Below are 12271 nucleotides of genomic sequence, written 5' to 3'. Positions count from 1 at the left end.
CCTTTAGGAGTGTTTTCCAGTCCAGTCTGTTGGGGCACCACGCCCTGGCCCCAAAGTCCACCTTCAGCATTCCCTGGGGACCTCGCTGCTCCATTCCCTTGCTGTTCTGTTGCACCCCCTTAGTGTTTTGCCTCGGTGTGGCGGGATCAGATCTGGCGCAATTCCCACACTGTGTCTCCGGTGTTGTCACCTGTAGGGCTATGGGTCAGTGAGGGATGTCGTGTCTCATAGTGGGGCTGGCCATGTGCTCCTCTCTGTGGACTGGCTGCTCTAATCGGGAACATTGTCCTCAAGGCTTGGTGGGCCAGGATGTGCTCCATTCTCTCCTCCTCCCCCTTCATCTACTCCCATGAGTTCCAATCAGATATGTCCCTCTCCCGGAACTGCATATTCAGTGCTGTCCTTTGAAATAAGTTTTTCTGGGGGGAGAGGCAGGTGTCCACATAGTAGTTGGGATAGGGGCTGGCCCAGATTTTCCTCTTTTTCATTGCCCTTCTACTTTTCCCAGTATGATATCCTGCTCCAGGGACTGGTCTCTCCTGGTAACATGTCCAAAGGATGTGAGACAATTTATCCCCTTCCTTGCCCCTAAGGAACATTCTAGTTATACCTATTCCAAAGTTGTTTGTTCTTTTGTCAGTACATGGTATGCTCAATATTCTTACCCATCCAGCAGCATAACTCAAACTCATGAATTGTTCTTTAGTCTTCCTTATTCAAGGTTCAACTTTCACATATATATGAAGAAATTCAAAATATCATGGCTTGGGTCAGGCACACCTTCATCCTCAAAGTTACACCCTTGCTTTTCAACATTTTAAAGAGATCTTGTGCAGCAGATTTACCCAGTGTCATACATTCTTTAATCTCTTGACTGCTGCTTCCATTGAAGCAAGACAAAATCCTTGACAACATCAATATCTTCTCCATTTATCAAGATGTTTTCTATTGGATCAGTTGTGAGATTTTTGTTTTTCTTTATACTGAGTTGTAATCCACACTGAAGGTTGCAATCCTTGATTTCATTAGCAATTACTTTAAGTCCTCCTCACTTTCAGCAAGCTAGGTTGTGTCATCTGCTTATAAGCCTTCCTCCGATCTTGATACCACATTCTTCTTTATATAATCCAAATTCTCTGATTATTTGTTCAGCATAGAGATTGAATAAGTATGGTGAGAGGATACAACCCTGATGCGTAACTTTCCTGATTTTAAACCATGAAGTTTCCCCTTGTTGTTTGTACATCTGTTTCTTGATCCATGTAAGTTCTGCATGAGCACAGTGGATTTTAGATTTTATCTTTTTATGGGGGTACAGCATTCTTTATAAACCATATAAGAATTGTGTGATTGGGAAATCTCATAAGGGAACATAGAGTTAGAAAACCCCATAGGAAGAATATGCTCAGGATGTGTTAAATTGAAAGAACTAAAGAAAAATTCAAGTCTTGCATGGTAATATTGAAAGATTATATGGGCAAAATATTGAATGATGCAGGAAGAATAAAAAGAAGATGAAAGGAATACACAGAATCACTGTACCAAAAAGTCAGCATTCCACAATTTCAGGAGGTAGCATATGAACAAGAACCAGTGGTACAGAAGGAAGAAATCAAAGCTGTACTGAACCATTAACCAAAACAAGTTTCCAGGAATTGATGAAAATAGCAATCAAAATTTTTCAATAAACTGAGGAAACACTGGAAGCACTCACTCATCTGTGCCACATAATTTGGAAAACAGCTACTTGGTCAATTGTCTACAAGAGATCTATATTTGTACCCATTCCAAAGAAAGATGACCAAATAGAATGCTCAAATTATAGAACAGGATAATTGATATCACATGCAAGTAAGATTTTGCTGAATATCATTCAACAACATTTGCAGCAGCACACTGATGGGGAGCTGCCAGAGGTTCTGGCCAGATTCAGAAGAGAATGAGGAACTAAGGATATCATTACTGTTGTTGGATGGATCATGGGTGAATACAGAGACTACCAGAAAGATATTTACTTGTGTGTCATTTACTATGCAAAGGCATTGGACTGTGTTGTGTACCATAACAAAGTCATGTGGAGCTTGTACATGGAGCAAGAATCAGCTGTGAAAATAACAAGGGAATACTCTAGAATTTAAAATCAGGAAAGTTATACTTCAGGGTTGTATCCTCTCACCATATTTATTTAATCTGTTTGCTGAACAAATAATCAAAGAATTTGCTTTATATAAAGAAGAATGTGAAATCGGGATTGGAGGAAGGCTTATTAACAAACTGGGATAAGCAGATGTCACAACCTTGTTTGCTGAAAGTGAGGAGGACTTGAAGCACTTGCTGACAAAATCAAGGATTCCAATTTACAGTATGGATTACAAGTCAATGTAAAGAAAAGCAAAATCCTCACAACGGGATTTTGTAACATCATGATGGATGGAGAAAAGACTGAAATTATCAAGAATTTCACCTTGTTTGGATCAATGCTCAATTCTCATGGAAGCACAGTCAAGAAATCAGAGGGTGCATTGCATTGGGAAAATCTGCTGCGCAAGAGCTCTTTAAAATACTGAAAAGCAAAGGTGTTACTTTGAGGGCTAACGTGTGCCTCTTTCAAGTTGTAGTGTTTTCAATTGTCTCATATCCATGTGAATGTTGGACATTGAATAAGGAGGACCAAAGAGAAACTGATGCATTTGAACTATGATGTTAGGGAAGAATATTGAATGAAATATTCATGAAAACCAGGAAGCAAATCTGTCTTGGAAGAAGTATAATCAGAATGCTCCTTAGAGGAAAGGAAGGTGAGACATTGCCTCACATCCTTGTGGCATGTTATCAGGAAAGACCAGTCCCTGGAGAAGGACATCATACCTGGTAAAGTGGAGGGGCAGCAAAAATGAGGAAAGCCCTTGACAAGATGGAGTGACACAGTGGCATCAAGAGGCCCACACATTAGAACAATTGTCGGCAGTGTTTCTCGCTATTGGACATAGGGCTGCTATGGGTTGGAATCGACTGTAGAGGACCTAACAACAGCACCGAATAGTCTTCCATCTGTGAAGGTCTCATAGTTTCTTATAGCAGTGATCTGTAGTTTCCTTTGTACAGCTCTTTGGTTTCTCATTAGGTTTATTCATAGATATGGTATTTTTTATGGTTATTCTAAATCATATTGTTTTCTTTTTCAGAGCTCTCTTCTTTACTATCAAGGAATCAGACTGACTTTTGCTGCTAATCTGACATCCTGCTACGTTTCCAAATATTTTGATTGTTTCCTACATCTTTTTGTTGAGTCTTTGGGTTTTATTTGTTTGGTTTTTACATATAAAACCATGTCATCTGCAAATAGTGATATGTTTGATTCTTCTCTGTCCATTTGAATTCCTTTGATTTCCTGTGTTGTCTAATGGTTCTGGCTAAGACTTCCAACACAATTTTGAAGGAGTGGTGATAGGGGCATCTTTGTCTGACTCCAGTTTGCAGGGAAATGCTTTTTTTAGTAGTTTCCCCATTGAGTGAGATGTCCTTTTTTTTTCACTCATAAAATTTTTCAAAATTATGATTTGTGTGAAAATTTACCGAGTAAATTGGTTTTCTTTTTTGTTTGCTTTCCATTTTTTCATATATGACCTTGATTATTTTGAGAAATATTCCTTCTATCTTATTTTGTTGAGTGTTTTGGTCAGGAATGGGTGTTGGATATTGTCAAATGCCTTTTCTGTGTCGATTGATATCATTAAGTGGTTCTTATTTTTTTGTTTGCCTTATGTGGTGGATTTCATTGTTGTTTTTTTTTAATGCTGGATCATCCTGATGTAACTGGTATTAATATCACTTGATCATGTTGTGTTAATTTTTCGGTATATTGTTGGATTCTATTGACCAAGATTTTACTAAGAATTTTTGAGTCTATGTTCATAAGGGATATTGGCCTGCACTTTTCTATCCTTTGTTTTGGGATCAGTGTTATGCTTGTTTCGTAAAATGAATTTGAGAGTTTCCTGTCCTTTTCTGTATTCTGGAACATCTGTGTTGAATTGGTGATAATACTTTACTTCATACTTGGTAGAAATCCCCTGTGAATTCAGTCAGTCTTGGAATTTTCTTTTTTTCTTTTTTTGGTTGGGAAGTTTTTAATGATCTGCTCTATTTCTTGTTTTGTTATGAGCCTGTTGAGGTTTTCCTCTGTCCGTCTGCATTACTCTGAGTAGATAGTATGTTACTAGAAAAATGTCCATCTCCTCCAGGTTTCCTAACTTGTTGGAGTACAGTCCTTCGTAGTAGTGGGTTATTTTATTTCATTTGATTCTTTCGTGATGTCACCTACTCTTCTCTAATTCTAGATATTTGCATCTTCTCTTTCTTTTCCTCTCTTTACTTTTCAGCCTATTTTTGTTTTTGTGTTTTAGGTGTGTCTATTGTAGGCAGTAGATAGATGGACCTTGTTTTCTAGTCCAGTCTGCTATGCTCTGTCTCTTGACTGGTTTATTTAATCCATTGATATTTAGTGTCTTTATTGGTATGCACAGGTTTGTTGCTGTCATTTTCTCTGTGTTTTTGTTTTTGTGGTTTTATTGATTTCTTTGTTCTCCCTCTGTTTCTGTGTTTTCAGTACTATTTTCATTGTATTGATTTCTGCGTGTTGTTGACTTGTATGTTTCTCTTAGTTTGTCAGCTGTTGTTGATTCTCTTTCCAAAGTATTCGCAATAATATTTTCTATAATGCTGGAAGTACCCTTATTTCTCTTTCATACTTGAGAGAGAGTTTTGCTGCATATGGAATTCATGGTCGGCAGTCCCTGCACCCCTCCTGCTCCAGTATTTTATGTATGTCACTCCATGGTCTTCTTTTCTTGTCTTCATGGCTTCTGGTGAGAAATCCAAGCTTTTCCTTACATTTTTGTGTGTCTGTCTATCTTTCCTCCCATAGCTTCTCTGAAGATTCTCTCCTTCTTCTTGATATTGGAGAGTTTGACTACAATATTTCATAATATTTTTCTTTGGGGATCTATCCTCTTTGGAGTTCTTTTAGCTTTTTGTATAGTTCTTTTTTCTTTCTTTATGAAGTCCTTTCTCATGATTTTTTGTACCGTTTTATCTGGATTTTTGATGGTTTGTCTGTTTGTTTCTTCTTGCTCCAGGATCTCAATGAGATTTATATGTATATTTATATATATTTTGATAATGTCCCGCATCATCCATAGGCTTTCCTCCAATTCCTTGGCTTTTTTGGGTTGTTTTTGGTTATTTCTCTCATTGGTTGTATTAGGAAGAATTGTCTTTTTGCTCACTTATTCAGTTTGTCTTTTCTTTGATGCTGTTACTCAGCTGTTTAACCATGTTGTCTAATTCTGTTATCGTATTGCTCCCCCACCCCCCTCCAAGGGTTCTAATTAGTGTAGGGTTTCTAGTTTTTCAATTCTTTCCTCCATCCATTGAAAGCATCTAAACATCATTCTCCCGGATCCTATTTCTAGTACTTGAAGGCCTTCCTCCTCAAAGTAATTCTTTGGATCTGGGTGTTGTTCAATTATTTGTGGCTGTTTTTCAAAATGTAAATATCAAAGGTATAGCAATCTTCAATGATAAAATAGAGACAAACTTAAGGGCCCGATGCAGGGCATGCATATACTACCAACTGTAATAAAGGAAGCACACACAGTAGAAGACAAAGTAGATGACTGGAACCTACTAAAAATAAGGCACTTGTGTGCATCAGAAGACTTACATCTTTCTTACCAGGGGAGAGAAACAGCTGGAGCCTCTCTTGCAAGGGGGCAGGGATGACCAGGACTTGCTGGGTTCCTGGGATGGCTGGATCTGTCCATGCTGAGCAGGTGGAGACAGCTGGGGCTTTCCTTGCTAGAAGGCAAGGTGGCTGAGACTTTCCTTGCTGCTTGGGGCTGACTTTGTGAGGTTGCTGGGGTCACTGGGGCCCTCTTTGCTGGGGCCAGGGACAGACAGGGCCTTCCTTGCCTGGGGCAGAGATTGCAAAGGTTTTCTTTGTGAGGTCACAGGGGTATCTGGACCCTAACTTGCTAGGACCCAGTAATAGCTAGGGCCTACCTCACCTGCTGGCAGGGATGTTCTTGTCCTTCCTTGCCAGGTTATTGGGATGGTTGGGCTCTATATCTTCACTTTTAAGCAGCATTCTAACTGCATCTATTCCCAAGACATTGTTGTTCATTCTTCTGGCAATCTATGGGATATTCAATATAGTTTGCCAACACCATAATTCAAAATGTATCAAATCTACTTTGATATATATTTTCTCATTTACCAGCTTTTGCATTCATATGCGATGACTGGAAATACCATGGGTTGGGTCATGTCTACCTTAGTCCTCAAACTGATGTCTTTGCTTTTTACCACTTAAAAGTTGTTTTGGTTTTTTTTGGCAACATATTTGCCGGATGCAGTATATCAGATAGATTTTATTTGTAGACTGCTGCTTCCATAAGTGTTGATTGTGGATCCAAGTAAGATGAAACCCTTGACAATTTCAATCTTTTCTCTTCAAATACTTATCATTATGGTGCCACCCAACCATTATATTGAAATTCATATAGAATTATTTAGTTTTAAAAGTCTTCACAGTAAGTGCTTCAAGACTCCTTTGCTTTCAACAAGCAATGTGTATCATCAGCATTTTGTAGGTTGTTATTGAGTTACTATAATCTGCTAATACCTTGTTCGTCATATAGGCCAACAGGCATTCAAAAACAACAAGGGGATACTTTGTGGTTTAAAATCTGGAAACCATGTCAGGGTTTTGTTATTTCACCACGCTTCTTCAATCTCTATGCTGAGCAAATGATCAGAGAAGCTGGACTATATGAAAAAGAATGTTCCACTGGAATTGGAGGAAGATTCATTAGCAACATATGTGGTAACTGTTGTTATTTAAAAAATGGTACTTGCAGTTCCTGCATAATAGGAATTAGCTGCTGTGGAATACTACATGTGTTCCGGGCATTGGTTGGGTCTTTGACACATGCTGTCTCACATCATCTGCAGAGCAGCCCGAGGAGGCTGCCCTTGCTATCACCATTTCATGGATAAAGAAATGAAATGCCATTTTTGGTACCTTGCTCAAGGTCACTCAATTTGGAAGTCCTAGATCCAGGATTTCAATCCAGGGCTCTCTGAACTTGGAACTTAGCTATTTCCAGTCCTCAAAGCATCCAAACTAGATTAGAGTTGGGAAGCTCCAAGGATTCAGGGTCTGAAAGTGTTGACTTGTTTTGTCATGAGTTGCTTTGTCTCTTGCACTGGCCCCAGGTATAATTCAGCACATCCCCCTCTCTCCCCACAGGTTACATGGTCTCTTTCATGCTTTGCCTTCTCATAGTGATGAGCATGTCCCTCATGACCTTCAACTTCTGGTGGCTGAGCTATTGGTTGCAGCAGGGATCAGGGGTGAGTACCATGGTGGGGATGAGGTACATTTCTATTAGTTTTCATGGAGTGGAGTAAATTCCTGCTTCCTGGGAACTTATTATCTGATGCTCATAAGGACCATAAATTAGGGGTACGCAGGGTAAGTGCAATGCCAACCATTGCTAAGTTGGCAAGTTGGCAGAAGCTGCACCAAAGAGAACCTCTGGGAGACAGCATACCAGGGATTCCAGCCTATATTTAGAGTGGGTAATCATCTATTTAGTTTGCTTGGGAGGCATCCAGAAGGTTTCTGCTCCTCCAAATGTTTTATTTTCCATCTTAGTGACTTTATCCATTTGCCTCATCATCATGTTTTGTTTAATATATGCGCTTATACTCCTGGTGTATGGCAGAGGCTGGGGAGCTACTGAGTGCCAGGCTATTTCATTAACCTTTCCAACTACATTCGAGGTAGGTACCACTGTCCATATGAGGAAACTGCCTAGATAGGATAAAGTACTTGCCTGATTCCTGCTCCTTTATTTCTTATCTACAAGACTCAAGCAGGTTCTTTATTTTATCCGATCTAGGCACAGTTTCCTCATATGAAAAATGGAACGATAGTCTGAATCTAAGAATGGTTTTCCAAATGCCTCACTTGGTTAACCTTTTGAGTTAAGTATCAGCAAAATTTGGTCTGGCAACCAGAGACCGTCTCAGTATTTAGCACTGGAAAAGATTTTCTACAGAGAACCAGAGACTCACACACCATTAGGAAGGTTGGGGTATAGAAAGAAAACAGTCACTACTGACTACAAGTGGGTTTCATTGACGTGGATGCTTTTTCGGATACCTGGAAGCCACTGACAAACTCCATGTGCTATGCACCTGCCCATAGTTAACATCAAATTACAATAGCTTCTTCTTTTCTATATTTGAAATTTTCTGTGAGTGTCTTTCCCTGGAGGACTCTAATCTGCCATCTAGTTCCCAAATTATACCCACATCATCACAGAGGGTCAAGGAAGAAGATGGATCAGAATCTAACAGAAACTTCTAACGCCATAAACCCAAACCAAACCAGTTCCTGGCTAGTCAATTCTCATGTCTCCTCTATATAACAGGATTTGGCTTTTCTTCCAAGGTGTCTCTAGGTAGATTGGAAACTCAAACCTTTTGGATAGTGATCAAGTGCTTAATCATTTGTGCCATCCAGGGACTCTCTTAAACCTCAGAGAGTGGATTAATTTATCCAGCTGATTTCTACCCAGACAGGAGACAAAAAGTAGCATTAGCATATAGATACTCTTGGGGCAAAGACTCTTTAAAGAAGAATGAAGAGAAGTCATAATTGTAGCAGTGCTGAGGACAGAGGAGCCTTAGCCATGTACTGGTTATGTGTTGGACTGCTAACCGCAAGGTCAGCAGTTCAAAACTACCAGCTGTTCCACAGGAAAAAGATGGGCTTTTAAATCTGTGTTACTCTGGGTAGGCTAGAGAAATAAATTCAGAGACACTCATATTGGTATAGGAAAGAGCTTTATATAAAGAGTATTTGTACATTAAGAAAACATACCAGTCCAGTCCAGATCAAGTCCATAAGTCCAATATTAGCCCATATGTCCAGTACCAGTCTGTAAATTCCTTTTCAGACTCATGCAACACATGCAATGATACCAAGTGCAGGAAGATCATAGGCCAGTGGGTGGAAAGTCTTATGGATCCAGTGGCAGTGGAAGCATCTTAGTGATGGCATGGGTCTCCATGTAGCTCCTCCAGCTCCAAGGCTCTCACTGCCATCAGCATAGCTCCGTGTGGCTTGTCAACAGGAATGTCTCACAGGGAGTGAGTGTGTGTCCCTCCAGAGAGCTATTTATCTCCTTAGCACCTCCAAATGAGGTCATCAAACTGTGACCTGATTGACAGGCTAAACTCTACCCCTTCATTCTTAATAGTCTCAAGTTGGCAGCAGATTATGTAACTACCACACTACCTTTGTAAAGAGTTACAGTCTTGGAAACTCACAGGAGCAGTTCTCCATATCATAAAGTGTTGCTATGTTTTTGCACTAACTTGATGGCAACGAGTTTAGAGTTTATTCAGCAGAGCTTAATTATTACACCACCAGGGCTCCTCAGGAGATCCAGAGCTGTGGCAATGGGAATGAAACAGAAGGTAGTAAAAGAATGAAGCTGGGATGTTTTAATACATAGTCTCATGGTGTATGTCTCTAAATCTCATAAGGCCATAGGGAGAAGGCTTTTTTCTCACCCTCAATTTCACCCTGGACTCAAGTGGTCTGACATTCTGTTCTTTCTTCAAGACCAATGGCAGCCAAGAGAACAATGGGACCAATGCAATTCCAGGTGACCCGCTGGATAATCCACAGCTGCCCTTTTACCAGTTGGTCTATGGCCTCAGTGCCCTGTTCCTGGCCTGCCTGGGGATCTGCTCCTCAGGGGCTTTCACCAAAGTCACAAGGAAGGCATCCACAGCGCTGCACAACCAGCTCTTCAGCAAGGTAGGGCTCAACGAGCTGATGTCATCTAGCTGTTTATTGTTATTAGTATTTTGGTATAAAATGTGTAATAAAGCATTTTTCCAGTTCCAAAATATCGTATATTTCAGTGATACTATACATTGATTCTTTGGTTGTTGAATTCAATTGGTTCCACATTCGTGTTCAAACAACGATAAGTTTGAGAACTGATCATATTTTTCCCGTAAGAAATAATAGAAGACCAATTAACTGGTTTTAAGGCCCCCAAATTGCACTTATAAATTCATTTGTCCAGGACTTTAACACCAACTTAACAGCCCTAAGGTGTGGAAATATCCACTAAAACATCTAAACACAATAAATACAGTACATTAAATGTAAAAATGCAATACAGTAAATAAAAGTAATTTTTTCCATTATGTTTTGTTGTGGGTTTTCGGAATGGTACAGTAACATGGGCCTCACTTTAAAATCCCCACTAAAATGATGCCCGGCTATCAAAAAGTATAGCGTCTGGGGTCTTAAAGGCTTGAAGGTAATCAAGCGGCCATCAAGCTCAGAAGCAACAAAGCCCACATGGAAGAAGCACACCAGCCTATGCAATCATGAGGTGTCGAATGGATCAGGTATAAGACATCATCAGAACAAAAAATTTTACCATTGTGAATGATAGGGGGAGTGTGGAGTGGAGACCCAATGCCCATGAGTAGGCCACTGGAGATCCCCTTGCAGAGGGGTCTCGGAGAGGAGATGAGCCACTCAGTGTGTGATGTAACAACGATGAAAAATACAACTTTCCTCTAGTTCCTAAATGTTTCCTCCCCGCTCCCACTATCATGACATGAATTCTACCCTGCAAGTCTGGCTAGACCAGAGGATGTACACTGGTACAGATAGGAACTGGAAATCCAGGGAATCCAGGGCGGATGAGCCCTTCAGGACCAGTGGTGTGAGTGGCGATACTGGGAGGGTAGAGGGAGAGTGGGTAGGAAAGAGGGAACCGATTCCAAGGAACTATATGTGACCTCCTCCCTGAGGAAAGGACAACCGAAAAGTGGGTGCAGGGAGACGTCGGACAGGGCAAGATATGACAAAATAACAATTTATAAATTATCAAGGGCTCATGAAAGAGGGGGGAGTGGGGAGAGTGGGGAAAAATGAGGACCTAATGCCGGGGGCTTAAGTGGAGAGGAAATGTTTTGAGAATGATGAGGGCAATGAATGTACAAATGTGCTTCACACAATTGATGTATGTATGAATTGTGATAAGAGTTGTATGAGCCCCTAATAAAAGGATTAAAAAAATAAATAAATAAAATCCCCACTAAAATTCTCATTTCCAACAACAGAGTGAGCCTATCTTTCATAGGCTCATGGCCTGAAATGCCTTTTTAAAAAAAAAAAATTAATATTGAACTTTATTATAGGCAATTTAGGATGGATTGATTGACGTAGGATAAGAGCAAGTAACAGGTAATTCATTAATCATTTATAAAAACACATAAAAACTACTTGCCCCAGAATGCCTCCTAAATTTTTTTATGATTTTAAACCAAAGTATGAACATTTTTCTTTTACTTGTGTCTTATTTATTTTTTGTCATGCAAGCCCTAGTGGGCATTTTTCCCTCAAAAACTCGGGTTTTGTTGCAGTTGAGCACTTGCTGGGGACTGAAGCCCTCCTCCTCCAGGTAGTTGGGAAATGGAGTCCTTCAGCTACCAATGTATCGCCTTCAGCTTCACGTGCACGCTCTCCCTCCTCGCGCCTTACCTCACTGTGCGGCCCTGTCTTCTTTTTCACATTCTCATCCAGCCATGGGGGGCTTTGAACACTTCCGGCTGCTCAGCCCTCGCTTCCACATCCTTCATTAAACCACGAGGGCGGCTTTTGGCCCTTGCGCACGTCAGTCTCGGATGCTCTATCGCCATCAAGTTGCTTCTAAAATATCCAAATTAACAGGAACTTTTCAACCTCTTCAATGGTCTGGGTTCTCTGGATCACAGTTTCACACCTTTCGCTACATTCGCCGCTTTCATCACTCCCCTCCCGGCCCCCCCACCACAATGTTGATGAGGTCGCCTTAGCTATGTGGTACTCAGCCGCCAAATTAGACAAGCATTTTCATAACAAATGCTTTCTTTAACGCCATCGTGGTTCTCACATTCTTCCTCTTAGCTTTACTGCTATCACTAACTGCCTTTGGAACCATGGGATATTTTGTGCAATTAAGTGCAAACAAAAGCACAAGGATAAGTATTTGAGAGAGGAGAGCTTAGACTGAAGCACTACTCCTTTGTGTCGGCTGTGAAGTGCGACTCACTCTTGGCCTGTATAGGTGTTTTTGAAGTCAAATTTTTGGTTTGACTACAGAGCAAAGTTAGAAACCCTGAGCAG

At 40.4% G+C, this 12271-nt stretch overlaps 1 protein-coding gene across 1 annotated transcript in view; it reads left to right on the top strand.

Annotated features, from left to right (window-relative positions):
* The window catches only part of ABCC11 (ATP binding cassette subfamily C member 11), a 93696-nt gene that overhangs the window by 56848 nt on the left and 24577 nt on the right, over positions 1–12271 (top strand). Inside the window, exons 18-19 of the mRNA XM_004704900.1 lie at positions 7313–7416; positions 9701–9898. Coding sequence (XP_004704957.1) covers positions 7313–7416; positions 9701–9898 — 302 coding nt within the window. The remainder of the gene's footprint in view (positions 1–7312; positions 7417–9700; positions 9899–12271) is intronic.

The sequence above is a fragment of the Echinops telfairi genome, unplaced genomic scaffold (assembly GCF_000313985.2).
Source record: "Echinops telfairi isolate 266 unplaced genomic scaffold, ASM31398v2 ScPeMD7_2291;HRSCAF=2852, whole genome shotgun sequence".
NCBI classification, from domain to species: domain Eukaryota; kingdom Metazoa; phylum Chordata; class Mammalia; order Afrosoricida; family Tenrecidae; genus Echinops; species Echinops telfairi.
The sequence above is the reverse complement of the archived record's forward strand: the minus strand, read 5'-3'. Positions and strand labels throughout refer to the sequence as shown.